The 15210-nt window shown below is 36.4% G+C and overlaps 2 protein-coding genes across 2 annotated transcripts; both read left to right on the forward strand.

The window, feature by feature from the left end:
* The first annotated feature begins 2420 nt into the window (after nt 1-2420).
* On the forward strand, nt 2421-3371 carry or95a1 (odorant receptor, family 95, subfamily A, member 1). Its single transcript, XM_067366055.1, has one exon. The coding sequence runs from the start codon at nt 2421-2423 to the stop codon at nt 3369-3371; it is 951 nt and encodes a 316-aa protein (XP_067222156.1).
* A 9504-nt stretch (nt 3372-12875) lies between these two features.
* On the forward strand, nt 12876-13562 carry LOC137005242 (odorant receptor 131-2-like). The gene has a single exon (XM_067366059.1). The coding sequence runs from the start codon at nt 12876-12878 to the stop codon at nt 13560-13562; it is 687 nt and encodes a 228-aa protein (XP_067222160.1).
* Nucleotides 13563-15210: the final 1648 nt, after the last annotated feature.

Here is a 15210-nt window from a genome sequence, read left to right on the forward strand (position 1 = left end):
GTTTGAGTTTGTGTTACAACTGTTAAAGCTGAAGTTATTATAACCTTGATGTCTTAAACTAACATTAATAATTCAAATTCAAAATGTTATTTGCTTTTAATTTATGTCATTATGTCCTTTTTGAGCAATCTTCTTATACATATATTTCAGACAGGACCACTTTGTCAAGTTACTGAGTTTATTGAACACAATTATCTTTGGCGGTATGGTTCCTTACGGGGGTTCTTGCTCCAAAATTAATTGGACATACAAGAGCTTTAACATTAACCCCCCGGAACCATCAGCTTGGAAAACACAGACAATTAAGACACTAGTAATGTCTTTAAGAGTGAACGTGGTATCATGTAGATATGGCAGTAGGACGTCTATACTGTAGCTTGGTTATGAGGATGAGTGTCTCTCAGCAGTGAGGTCCATGCCGGCCGGGACTTGAAGCCTTATTGACTTAAAGGTAGTGATCTGGAACAAAGAAAACGACAACCAGAAGGTTCACTGTAATATGTTCTTGCTTATAATGGGGAGGGAGGGAGGGTTGCGAGCAGTTTGAGCATACTTACCGAGCAGCAATGCCACGTATATATGTCCCGTGTCTAATAGGAGAATGGTAATGATTGGAGCGATTTGACAGCTGACCGCGTCAGCTGGTCGCGGCACTATGCCTACGTGGCCTGACTGAACTAACGCTGCGCTCGATTAGACTAATATTTCAAGTCTGACTAGGAAAAGCAATTATTATAACAGCAAACTCAAAATTGGAGTAAAAATGAACAAACTAGGCTATAAATACTTTGTATTGTAGGCTTGGATTATTATATTATTATATAGCCTAGTGTTTATTTACAGATAGACAGTCAAAAAGATAAATTAATCAACACTTTATTTATAACAGGGCTTTATTTATTTATAATAACACACCACAGATCCTCAAGAAACAGTAACAAAAACAGTGACAGAAATGTCAGAAATAGCGTATGGGTCTGTCACGTGATTAAGGAACGACTCAAAACCCGAAAGACTCATGAAGAGAACTAATCAATTCTCTTTCCGGCTCAGAATGCATTGGTTTAGTGCATGGGTCTGTCACGTGTTTAAGGAACGACTCAAAAACCCGAAAGACTCATGAGATGAACTAATCAATTCTCTTTCCGGCTCAGAATGCATTGGTTTAGCATGGGACTGCCTGTCACGTCATTAAGGAATGACTTAAACCCGAAGACTTGTCAGACAAGAGGTGAGGTGAGCTTAATCAGCTTGTCATAAACTGAAGACCCAGGTAATGAATTAATCATTTCTGAATCTTATAGCATTGTAGTTTTGTATTGTTTGTAGTGGGATCAACGTTTGCATAAGTAGTAGATGTGTTGGGGAAGTAACACATAACATTTTAATTACATTTTGCTAAAATGAACGAAATGAATGAAATTATTCGAAAAAAGATTCGTTCATTTTGTTGAACGAGACTCAAAAGTCCGAGTCAGTAAAATGATCCGAACTTCCCATCACTATTATCAATTAGCTTCATTATTTTCCTCTCAAATAATGTTTCAAGCCCAAAAATAAACAAAACTACAGAGAAAACAGTTGTTTAAACCAATTTACCATAGTTATTTGACCATTAAAACATACAGAATACATACATTTTCCAAAAATGCCTGCAATTGCTGAAAAGCAAACAATTTAACAAAAGTCAAGGGTCAAGAGCCCAACTAAAGCAAATGCTGATCACCATGACGGTGACCAAGACATCAACATCTGAACCCTGTTAATTCTTAATAAGAAGTTCCGTAGACGTGAGACAGATATAAAGTCACAGCAGGTGTTCGAATGTTTAAAAGAATGTTTCAGGAACATCATATCATTCCTAGAATGTTGAATTTTAAATCAAAATTAAGTTTAAAGAACGTTCGAGGAACATCATACCTTTAAAACACTTTCCTCTAATGTCAAAAAAACGACATTTTTTACGTTCCCAGAACCAACACTGAATATTTGGAGAACGTTCTTATAACAAAATCGTGTTAGCTGCGTAACTTGACTTGTTTTGTTTGGATTGTTTGGTTAATTGCTGTAATGATGCTTTGTGTTCATATAGCGTAAAATTAAGCCATCCTATGGGAAAACAAATCCCATTCTTTTGTCATGAAGCAAATCTTCAGCGATATAAAAGTGGACTACCCATCTCTGATCATCTTTTAATTTCTCTTCCAACAGAGGCAGTGTGGTGAGTGAACAAGCGTGTGAAGTTTATTTTGTGAATAGAAATCAGATGCAGATTATTCAATTAATCACACATTCGATTAGATTGCATTGTACGATTACCTATCGTTTTCATTTTCCACATTCTAAACTAAATCAGTGTGACTTTGCAAACTTCCTTTCAGCCTTTGTAACATCAGCAGTGTTGCAAAACGCTCGAAAACATGCAGAATCTGACAGAACTCCCAGGCAACACGACATCCAGCAATAACCTCTCCGTCATTGTGAAGGTGTGTGTGGTGATCCCACTCTTCATTGCCTTCCTGTTCTTCATCCTCCTGACATTGTACACCTTTGCATCTCACAGGCAGTTCTTTGACAGCTCCCGTTATATCCTCTTCACCTACATGCTGATGAACGACACCCTGCAGCTGCTCTCCTCCGTATCCCTCTTCTTGCTAGCAATGGGCGGGGTGCAGTTTGCCATCGTCTACTGTGCTCCACTGCTGTTTGTGTCCACTGCTACCTTCCTAAACACCCCACTCATCCTTTCCACCATGTCACTGGAGCGCTACGTGGCCATTTTCTACCCGCTTCACCGTCCTGCCATCTGGAGACCGGAATGGATTTGGATCATCATATTAAGTCTGTGGATCATCAGCTGCATCCTGCCCACTGTCGACTTTGTCTTGATGCGGCTCAATCCGGGTGTAGATATCCATTCGACCCCTGTGCTCTGCAAGACCACTGTGCTCAGTGCTTCTCCTATTCAAGCTCTGTTCAAAGTGAGCCTCAATGGGATCTTCTTCGCAGTGGTCGCTGTGGTCATCCTCTTTACGTACATTCGGATCCTGCTGGAGACCCGTCAGATGCGGCAGGACCGAGTGTCAGTAAGCAAGGCTCTGCACACAGTGCTGCTTCATGGGCTCCAGTTGCTCCTCAGCATGATGGCTTTCTCACAACCTATCGCAGAACTCTTACTTGTCCAGCGTGTCAGCTTGTCTCAAGCAGATATGTCTTTTATCTACTATTTCTGCTTCATTCTGCTTCCTCGCTTTCTGAGCCCGCTCATTTACGGCCTTAGAGACGAGAGCCTTAGAAGCTATATGAAGAAAGCCATGCCTTGTTTTGGTGCACGTATTGACCCACATAAAGACGTCAAAATGACTAAATAAGATTGCAAGAACAATGGGTTTGTTTGTTATTGCTTTTGTAAGAGTGAAAGATAGAACTGTCATTGTGCATTCTGTTTTATATTTGACACGTACACCATCAAAAACCAAAGTTTAATATTTCGCCACTTTGGAATTATAAGGTTCTATCTGCATTCTGAGCAGTTCTGAGATATTGAGCTTCAAAGTTTTTGCATTCCATACTCCTTTGTAGATAGAACCTTTTTTTCTAAAAAAAAAAAAAAAAAAAAATAGCAAAATGTATGCAGCTTAAAAAATACATCACATAATGTAAATAAGTTTTCACAATATAATAATATGTGAATAATTTAATTTTGACAAAAATGTCAGATAGAACCTTATAATTCCAAGGTGTCGATTTTAAGATTTGATGCATAAACATATTTTAAAAAATGTCTAAAAATATAATCTGTTAAACCAATGTTTGCTCACTAACAGAAGATTTCAAATGTATTTTTTTCTCCACAGAGATGAGAATAATTATATTAGGATCTTGAGGTCATATTTATTTAAGATTTATCCCCTTTAACTGATGAAAATTGTTTTCTATAAATGCATCTTTTAATGAATAGATATTGAATTCTATGAAAATATGTAATTCAGAATTACATTTATAATAAAAATAAATAATAATGGAACAAAATATGTGGGTTTACAATTGCACTAATGTTTAAAAGTTTTTGAAAGAAGTGTCTTATGCTTACCAAAACTGCATTTATTTGATCAAAAATACAGTACAAACAGTTATATTGTGATACTGTTTTTTTATTTTAATATATTTTAAAATGTAATTAATTTGTGTGAATTTTTTTTAGCAGACTTTACTCCAGTTTTAGTGTCACATGATCCTTCAGAAGTCATTATAATATGCTGATTTGCTGCTCAAGAAATATTTATTAATATTTTTAATGTTGGAAACGGTTTTGCTGCTTAATATTTTTGTAGAAACAGTGATAATGTGTTTCAGGAATCTCTGATTAATAGAAAGTTTAAAAAAAAGGCATTTATTTCAAATAGAAATCCATTGTAACATTATAAATGTCTGTACTGTCAATTTCAATAATTTCCTTAAAAAAAAAAAATCACACTGACCCCAAAATTATGAAAGGTAGTGTATAGTGTATATAATCTGCAAATATATGTGTGTAAAAAAATGTGTACACAGTCTGGTGAGAATGTTTGGGCGATATTTTAAATTTCCTTATCTATGAAGATATGGAGGCTGTTTTATTCATACAAACTTATATCTGTAAAAATAATTCTGACCATTTATGATTCTCAATGTTGTTTAACATGCAGGTTTTAAAACAACAACCATTAACCACTCTTGTCTTTTTAAAAAAAGAAAAATTTAAACGGACAACCTACTTTGAATTTTGAGAATAATATCTACATTTTCTGTAAAATGTATCCTACATATTTTTTATTTATCCTATACATACACAACGTCTTATATATATATATATATATATATATATATATATATATATATATATATATATATATATATATATATATATATATATATATATGAGATTATAATTAGCACATCCCTATCATAGTGCATAGCAAATAGATGTCACAATCATGCTGGGCTCTTCCACACTCTACAGAATTACAGTCGCTGGAATTGTAATCACACACACTCATCACAGCCCATCAATATACTCAGCACTCAGCACAGGATTCATTTCGTTATCCTGTCAAGTTAGTTATATCCTGGTCTCGTCTGCTTCCCAGTGTAGTTTTGTCATCTTCGTCCAACCTGCAAAAGATAAGACTGTATTACTTCCCATCACATTATTCTGAAACCCTGACAGCAACCTAGTGTTGGCCAAGATCCGGCCCACATCTGGTCTGTGTGTAATCCACATGTACCATTATGTGGGCCAGATCTGAGCCACACTATGTTGCTGTCTGGGAAAGTCTCTACTCACCTGCTATTGTGTCTGTTCCTGCCGTTCCTACAATAAACTTACCATTTGTTGATTTTACATGTTATCATCTTTGTGTCTATGCCATACCTTGACAATAGTATACAAAAAGCACAACATTTCTGCAGTTTACATCTATGCATGCTTTTCAGCCCAACTATTGGCTTGACATATTGGCTCACCAGCCAATATGGCTTTCCAAAGTTACTAGCCACTCAGCATTTTCACTGGCCATAATTTTGACATCAATACCATGGGGAAAAACTGCCATATAGATATTTTTAATATTATCTCATAATTTGGCAGCAGGTATATTTGGGTGCTGTCACTTTAAGACCTGAAGCACGGATCCATAATAGTGTTACACATGTTTTCTTTTAAAGTAGTTTTACATTCACTTAAAACATAACTGACTGTATTTATGGAATTTTGACATTATTTTATGTGTATTTGACTGTTTAAACAAAATAAGCAGCGAAAAAGAACTCAATTTGGTACTGAGAGGCGGCTTTATGTGCGCGCACTTTGAGTGTGAGCACAAAATCTGCAGAAATTACTATATTTATACACCATCAATATTCATCCAGAGCAAATGAGACGAGTGAGTGAGGGGAGGCGGGTTTGTGTGTCATCTCTCTTTCGGAGAGATGAGAGAGCGAGAAAGCGCAGCTGGAATTGTGTTTCTATTCTGAGGAATATATCTGTTTTAGATATTTCATCGACAACATTTTTTTGACAACATTACATTGCACTTAATTTATTATTTCATATGCCTTTTTAAAAGACTACAATTGAAAAATGTATATTATATATAAAATTCAACCAGTCAAAGTGGCTAGTAGGAGTGATGTGTTACACACCACTGCTGAAATACACCCACATTTGGGGGGTGTTAATGTCAAGCCCTACCTATAATAACCCTTTGTTTGTGACTGGTATCTTTTGACATTTACAGTATGGAAGTCGAACAAACCTGCCATAGCAGTTTTTAAAATGTCTGAAAAACTAAAAGATAAATGATAATAATTTTATGAAAATAAATTATGCTAGAATCTAATGCATGCATGCAAATATGCAACAAGGGTGTCTGTGGTGTTAACAAGCAATTTCTGATGTGAATATCCCTTGCTACGTTCTGAAATGTACATACTTTTAGTGTGCAGTGTAAATATGCAGCAAGTATGTACTGACTACTACTTAATGAATTTTATTAGTAGTTCCAGTATATATTCTATCTGTATGTGTTTTCTGTGCTTTAATTTAAATCCATCTGTGTATACTCAATTAAACATAAACTCCTTTATGACAACTTTGGGAAACATAGTAATTACCAGCATGACTTTCTTAGGGGAAAGTATACAGCAAGTAAATCATGCATAAAACATATGCAAATAAAGTAATTAATAATAATAATAAAAAAAAATAAATAAATAAAGAATTATTTATTTGTTTATTTAAAAAATTATGATATAACAGTGCAATGCAGAGAGCAAATGTTTATTGACCGCACACAAAACAATAACAGTTTGTGCTTATTAGAAGTGTTATGACAGTTAGATTGTCTCCCTTGGGTCTAATTAGAGCACAGAGTCATGAAATAAACATGTGTTTTCATCCTGCTATGGGGTTAATTGTTAAAAGGCTTGGGTTAATCGCTTGTTAAAAGGTAACAAGCAACAATGAGTAGTCTCATGTTACATCAGTCCTAGGTGGCCATTTCTGTACAAGATGCTCTTCCAAACAACAAAATTGCCTCTGCTGAGCATAATTAACTTCAGAAGATGAACCATGAAGACTTCATTAACTTTGTTTATTAACTTTATTAGATATAATGCCCTGCTAATACTGTATTTAGTAACCAGCCATGACCATTTAACCTTATTATTCCAGCAAGCCATGACCATTTCAGGTCATTATATCAAGGCGGGACTAGTAATGACACATTTTAAAATAAAATGAAGTGACAAACATCAAACATTCTCACACTCAACCATAAGCTTCTTCTCCTGAACATTAATTTACATTTGGATGCATTAAGATTCAACACGTATGAATGTTATGCTGTAATAAGGCTCAACTGTATTTAACAATGAACCTGGGTGACTTATTGTAGCTGTGCCACAACATGTCTAATCTTAGATTTGCATAGTTCTTAATAATGATAAGCATTTCACTTCTGCTCATCCCTTTTCTAAACTTGCTCAGCATTTCACAAAAACCTAGGGTAGGCCTATGGCATGATTCCTTATTGACATACAACAATGACATACCCAAGTAATTGTAGGCTATTATATCTCTAAACAATGGACAAAAACCCACTATAGCCTACTAAAAGAATGGACAGAGTCCATGGATATGCACAAACTTAAAGGTGCCCAAGAATGCTTTTTCACAAGATGTAATATAAGTCTAAGGTGTCTCCTGAATGTGTCTGTGAAGTTTCAGCTCAAAATACCCCATAGATTTTTTTAAATTCATTTTTTTAACTGCCTATTTTGGGGCATCATTAACTATACACTTATTTTGGCAGCGTCGCCCCTTTAAATGGCGTGCTCCCTGCCACACGAGCTCTCGACTATATTACAGCGCATTTACAAAGTTCACACAGCTAATATAACCCTCAAATGGATCTTTACAAGATGTTCGTCATGCATGCTGTGTGCATGCTTCGAATTATGTGAGTAAAGTATTTATTTTGATGTTTACATTTGATTCTAAATGAGTTTGAGGCTATGCTCTGTGGCTAACGGCTAATGCTACACTGTTGGAGAGATTTATAAAGAATGAAGTTGTGTTTATGAATTATACAGACTGCACATGTTTAAAAATGAAAATAGCGACGCTCTTGTCTCCGTGAATACAGTAAGAAACAATGGTAACTTTAACCACATTTAACAGTACATTAGCAACATGCTAATGAAACATTTAGAAAGACAATTTACAAATATTACTAAAAATATCATGTTATCATGGATCATGTCAGTTAGTATTGCTCCATCTGCCATTTTTCGCTGTTGTTCTTGCTGGCTTACCTTGTCTGTGCACAGATCCAGACGTTAATATTGCCTTTCCTTGTTTAATGCCTTGAACATGGGCTGGCATATATGCAAATATTGGGGTCATACATATTAATGATCCCGACTCTTACATAACAGTCAGTGTTATGTTGAGATCCGCGTGTTTTCCGGAAGTCTTTTAAACAAATGAGATTTATATAAGAAGGAGGAAGCAATGGGGTTTGAAACTCACTGTATGTCTTTTCCATGTACTGAACTCTTGTTATTTAACTATGCCGAGGTAAATTCAATTTTTGATTCTAGGGCACCTTTAACAACAATATGAAATCAATGCAAATTCTGAAAAAGCAATAACATCATGTCCTAACCAATGAGAATTTGCATGTTAAGAGTTTTTTTTGTACTAACCAGCCACAATGGCAATACGCGACGATTATATTGTAAAAAAATAAATAAATAAATAATAATAATTATATTTCTGTGGCTTTGCGGCTGGAACAACAAAGCATGACAATAACAATCTCAGGTTCTGATTATGTGCTTTAATGTAAAAAGAATTTAATGTGAGTTTGAATATTTTTCATGACCTTTATAGTGTACTGAAAGCAGCAATGGATAATTCACCTCAGATCTTGAAAATAAATTACAGGAAAAAACCATGTTCAAACTGTCAACTCAAAGTGTAGGCTATTCTATGATTCATGTTTTTAATAACGTTAAAATGGTGTAAGATTTATGAATTTGATACTTATCCATTTAGTTGTGAATGCAGTGCTCTTGCTGAGAGAGAGCCCGCCCACATGCTGTTTTGATTGGCTGTGATTTTTTATTGATTTTGTCGCGTCTCCAGTCGAGTCTGGTTTGGACAGATAAATTGCTTGCCTCTGGAAATTTTATGACATTGCATCTGGTTAGGAGGACAGTATTAGGCTGTTTAAATTTGTTTTTTGAAATCTGCAGTTTCTGCCAAAGGCCAACTCAAATAACAGAACTAAGGAGCAGCATGATGAGCTCAGCTGTTTATTTCCCCTGTTTTGTCTGAATGCCAGGGTATGGCAGATATGTAAAATCTGCCCCTGAACTCAGTGTCCCGGCCAACATTTCAAGGTGGGGCTTGAGGTTTGGGCCCTAAATGGGTTTGTCCATGGGTTCCATGTCTGTAAACTGTTGAGTGAGATAAGAAGAGAACAATTTTGTGATTTTCTTAGCATTTGGATTTTTGGTAATACTTTCAATAAGATTAGTTAACTTGAACTAACAATGAAAAATATTTCTAAAGCATTCATTAATCTCAGGGTACGTTTACATGACAATGATGTAATAACGGAAAAGTTTTTCCTTTGCAATTTTCTATGTTGTCAAAACATTCCCCATTGTACTATATAGGCCAGTAGTTGGCGAGGTAAAAAAAACTTTTTTTGCGCTTATGAACATGTACGTATGCACGTGACATCTCACTTTTCTCAAATTTGCATTTTCAAAAGTTTGCATTTTCAGCTGCCCCAAAACACTGTTGTTATGTAAATGAATGGCCAAAATGCATAAAAGGTTTTCTGTTTTTAGTTGAAAACAGTGTTGTGTAAATGGACCCTCAGTTGATGGTAATTTCAACATTTACTAATACATTACTAAAATTAATAATTGTATCTGTTAACATTATTTAATGGACCACAGTTGACATGAACAGTTTTTTTTATTAACTAAGTACACTCTAACAAAAAAAATACACCCCTCACATTTCAGCAATCATTTAATTATATGTTCTCAAGGGACAATACAATAGAAATGAAAATTGGATATACTTTAGAGTAGACAGTGTGCTGCTTGTATAGCAGTACAGATTTACTGCCCTCTAAAAAGAACTCAACATACAGCCATTGTTGTCTAAATAACTGGCAACAAAAGTGAGTACACCCAAATGAACATGTCAAAACTGTGTCCAAAGTGTCAATATTTTGTGTGAGCACCATTGTTATCTAGCACAGCCTTAATCCTCCTGGACATGGAATTCTCCAGAGCTGCACAGGTTGTTGCTGGGATCCTCTTCCACTCCTCTATAATGACATCACGGAGATGCTGGATGTTAGACACATGGCACTTCTCCACCTTCCGCTTGAGGATGCCCCACAGGTGCTCAATATGGTTCAGGTCTGGAGACATACCTGGCCACTTCATCACCTTCAGCTTCAGCTTCCTCAGCAAGGCAGTTTTCATCTTGGCGATGTGTTTGGGGTCATTATCTTGCCGTTCGGCCCAGTTTTTGCAGGGATGGCATCATGTTCTGCTTCAGAATGTCACAGTACATGCTGGAATCCATGTTTTCCTCAATGAAGCGCAGCTCCCCAGTACCAGCAGCCATGCAGCCCCAGACCATGATGCTACCACCACCATGCTTGACTGTAGGGAAGACACAATTTTCTTGGTACTCCTCACCTGGGCATCACCACACATGCTGGACACCATCTGAGCCAAACAAGTTTATCTTTGTCTCAGACCACAAGACGTGGTTCCAGTAATTCGCGCTCTCGGACAGGTTGTCTTCAGCAAACTGTTTGCAGGCTTTCTTGTGAGCCACCTTCAGAAGAGGCTTCCTTCTGGGACGACGGTCATGCAAACCGACTTGTTGCAGTGTGCGGCGTATGGTCTGAGCATTGACAAGCTGACCTTCCGCTTCTGCAACCTCTAAAGCAATGCTGGCAGCACTCATGCATCTGTGTTTTGAAGCCAGCTTCTGCACCTGACGCTAAGCATGAGGACTCAACTTCTTTGATCGACCCTTGCCATGTTCTGAGTGGAACCCGTCTTGGAAAACCTCTCTCTATGACCCTGGCCACTGTACTGTAACTCAGTTACAGGGTGTTACCGATCTTCTTATAGCCTAGGCCATCTTTGTGGAGAGCAACAATTCTAATTCTAAGATCCTCAGGGAGTTCTTTGCCATGAGGTGCCATGTTGAACATCCAATGATCAGTTTGAGAGAATTGTACTCAAAGCACCAAATTTTAACTGCTCCAATACAAGATACACACATTTGTATGGTCCTGTCAAGCAGACAAAAACATAAACATGATGAATAGGACATGAGGCTTTGCATGGTTAAACAACATACAACTGTTATCATTTAGGGTGTTCTCACTTTTGTTGCCAGCTATTTTTACAATAATGGCTGTATGTTAAGTTATTTTCAGAGGACAGTAAATCTATACTGCTATACAAGCAGCACACTGACTACTAAAGTATATCCAATTTTCATTTCTATAGTATTGTCCCTTCAGAAGATATACTAAAATGGTTGCTGAAATGTGAGGGGTGAGATACTGTAGCACTAAAAGTGGATCTTGGCTTGTGATCATAGGGGAACCACTTTTGGTGCTATGTAACACCATACCTTTAAAGGTGCTCTACAGCACCTTTGTCAAATGGTGCTATAGAACCAACCAGGTTGTATAGAACCCATAAGAGGTTCTAAACAGCACCAACAGTGGTTCTTTGACTCATAAAGAACCTTTAAAAGGGCTTAACAGGTTCTTTGTACGGCAGTAGTGCTATATAGCACCTTAACCACCCCAAAGAACCACTGAAGAACCGCTGAAGAACCATACAGGGGCTTAACAGGTTCTGTATACGGTAGCGGTGCTACATAGCACCTCAGTTATCTCAAAGAACCAGTGAAGAACCACTAAAGAACCACTGAAGCACCAAGATTTGGTGCTATACAGCATTTAAAGTGGTTCCCCTATGATTATGAACCAAAGAAGCACTTTTAGTACTACAGTATATTGCACCATTTTTTTTTAGAGTGTATAACAAGGATTACAATAAATATAACAAATGAATTGCTCATTGTTCATTCATTTTAGTTAACGAATTAACTAACGTTAACTGATGAGACCTTACTGTAAAGTGTTACCACATATTTGCTGACGTTGAGGTGACGGGGACGTTTAACAAATTATATTTGCTATTGGGTGTTTTGACAACTGGATTAAAAATAGCTAACTGGGTGTTGTCAATTTGAATTCCTGAGTGAAATCCGCATAGACTATAAAACATGGTAATCATCTCCTTTCATTTTAGACCTTTCTTGGGCTTCATTGTATATTGATTTCTTATTCTCATTGTGGCCTATTGACTCTTCATTGAAAGGTGTTTATTTCTTTGTTGACATATACTGTGGTAGGCTACTTTTATGTCTTTGTTTTTCTTTTTAACATAACTTGTCATTTATAATTCTCTCTCTCTTTGTTATCAATTGCATTGATAACAGTGAATTAGAAACAATGGTACAAAACCACTCATCAATTGACTCTAGCAAAGGCTTCTCAATTCCAAGAGGCAGAGAAAAAATCATTATAGCGTGTACACTGTCTGCATGCTTCCTGTATGTGAATAGTGTATTAATATTTACGTTTTTTAAAAAGGACTATTTTCGCACCAAAATGCGTTACATATTTTTTATTCACACCTTGCTTTGTGATTGGCTGTTTCTGTTTATAACCAATATTTGCTTGATCCTAATCTTTCTCAATGCAACAATGCCTATAGGAATATGTCTTGTCATTTGCCACATTATGGAAGTGCTGAGCTATGCTACTCCACTCACTCTCACAGCTATGAGTCTAGAGCGCTACGCGGCCATCTGTATGCCCCTGCGACACTCTCAAATCTGTAGTCTGTCCAGAACGATCCACAGCATTCTCATCATCCATGTTATTTGCTCCATAGAGCCCACTATGATCTTTTTCATCTTCATTGCCTCGGTTCCACTTCACATCTATATGAAAAAAGCACTTTGCCAAGTGGAAGTGCTTATTGTTCACACGTGGCAGGGTCAGCTGAGGTCAGTTTTCACACAGATATTCTTCATGATGATTTTTTGCACCATTTTGTTTTCTTATGTCAAAATCATGCGTGTTGCAAAAATGGCAAGCTCTGGTAATGGTAAATCAGCTGTAAGAGGCTTAAAAACTGTGGTATTACATGGCTTCCAGTTGTTGCCTTCAATCATTCAGCTGTGGTGTCCGTTTGTAGAGCAGGCCCTCTTAAATGTTGATATTTACATATATATGGAGGTCAGATATTTTAATTATGTTGTGTTTATGCTGGTCCCACGGTGCTTTTGTCCACTTGTGTATGGATTGCGAGATGAAAAGTTTTTCATTGCTTTGAAATATTATGCATTCTGTGCAGTAAATAAGAAGATTTCACCTAAGATTTCATGATGCAAACTTCTGTTAAGGTGATCTGAACTGTGCTACTAACATTTCAGACTTGCTGTATATTTAGATGATATTAAAGCAAAATATGTGTATATGTGCTTTTTAAAATGAAATTTCAATATTTTGTGTCTGAATGTAAATCAAAATAAAAATAAATATATAATTAAAGCAGGGTTCCTCAAATCCGGGCCTGGAGGGCCCCGACCCTGCTGAGTTTAGTTTCATCCCTAACACACCTGAACAAGCTAATCAAGGTCTTCAGAGGAACTAGAACATTGCAGGCAAGTGAGTTTGATTAGGGTTTGAGCTAAACTATACAGGACAGTGGCCCTCCAGGGCTGGATTTGAGGAACCCTGAATTAAAGGATCAAAGGCTGTATAGTGCATATAGTTTTCTTTTTTTTACTAAAGCAAGATAGCACAACTAATAGCACCATCTTGTGACTGAAAACGGTTAGACATGTGACATTGTAATTACATAGTTGAGCTAACTAAAGCTAACACAAAATGCAGATCAATAATGATAGGCTATATAAATTAACACATCAAAACACTTCTGTAAGCAAAAGATTTAGGCAAGACACAAAGTATTGTTAATTAATGTTATATTAAATTATATTTGCTTGAAGAATTTTAACATAATCTAATACAAAGTTAAGCCACAAACTATAGATGAAGACAATTTAATTGAATATTAAACTGTAAAATTACAGTTTTATTGTTCTTTTTAATAGTCAACTTATTTTGGATCATCAGTCATGCTCGGTATGTAAACACTGTCAAAGACATGAAGATGTATCTTTAATTTCAAGTTGATTGCTCATTAAAAAAACCTGCAGTCATCATGTTTTCATGTCATTTCAAGTTTGATTTTGATGTGACATAAAGCTAAATAAGTGGGTGAGCTGTTTACTTACTCTTTAATTAGTCTATTCGATTAGTATTCCCATCATTTTGTTCATTAAGACTAAAAGTGCACGTGGGATTTATCGCACAAACCAATCATATCCGATCATAACCGATCATATCCAATCATAGCGTGATGCAAGCACTGCCTCCTCTCACATGACTTTCCTCCATTCATTCTCTTTTACATCCCACAAAACCCACTGCAAACTTAGGGGTTCTGTTGATTCTCTACAGAGCAAAATCTCCAGAGTTAAATCAACTCTGCTCAGAGAACATATGGTCCCTCTTTACAAAGAGTTAAAATAACAGTGAATCAGAGCTAAAATTAATGAGATAACGTGCTGTTTGTGGAGTTGTTTAATCAGATCTTGAGAGATTTTATGTCTTTTATCTTCACTTGATTTAATCTTAGGCTGTGGCTGGAAGTCCTTTGTAGTTACTGTGTTTTTCTTCAGTGATTCTGCTTGTTAACAGCAGGTGTTTATCACTAATGCTCAATCATAACTTAATTAAACGCTTAATTATCTCATTAACTTTAACTCTGCTTCAGTGTTACTTTAACACTAAGTAGAGAGGGACCATATGTAATCTGAGCAGAGTTGATTTAATTCTGAGGATTTTGCTGTGTATGAGCTCAAGGGAGGCACAAGAGACGCGGACTGCTGCTGTAACTTTACCTGCGGGTGTCGCTGTTGAACAGTGTTCCTTTAGAACAACGACTGACTTATACACTTTTTATTGT

The sequence above is a fragment of the Chanodichthys erythropterus genome, chromosome 17 (genome assembly GCF_024489055.1).
Source record: "Chanodichthys erythropterus isolate Z2021 chromosome 17, ASM2448905v1, whole genome shotgun sequence".
In the NCBI taxonomy this organism is placed as follows: domain Eukaryota; kingdom Metazoa; phylum Chordata; class Actinopteri; order Cypriniformes; family Xenocyprididae; genus Chanodichthys; species Chanodichthys erythropterus.

Coding starts and splice junctions, on each gene's coding strand:
- or95a1 (XM_067366055.1), top strand. CDS start 2,421: ATGCAGAATCTGACAGAACTCCCAGGCAACACGACATCCAGCAATAAC.
- LOC137005242 (XM_067366059.1), top strand. CDS start 12,876: ATGCCTATAGGAATATGTCTTGTCATTTGCCACATTATGGAAGTGCTG.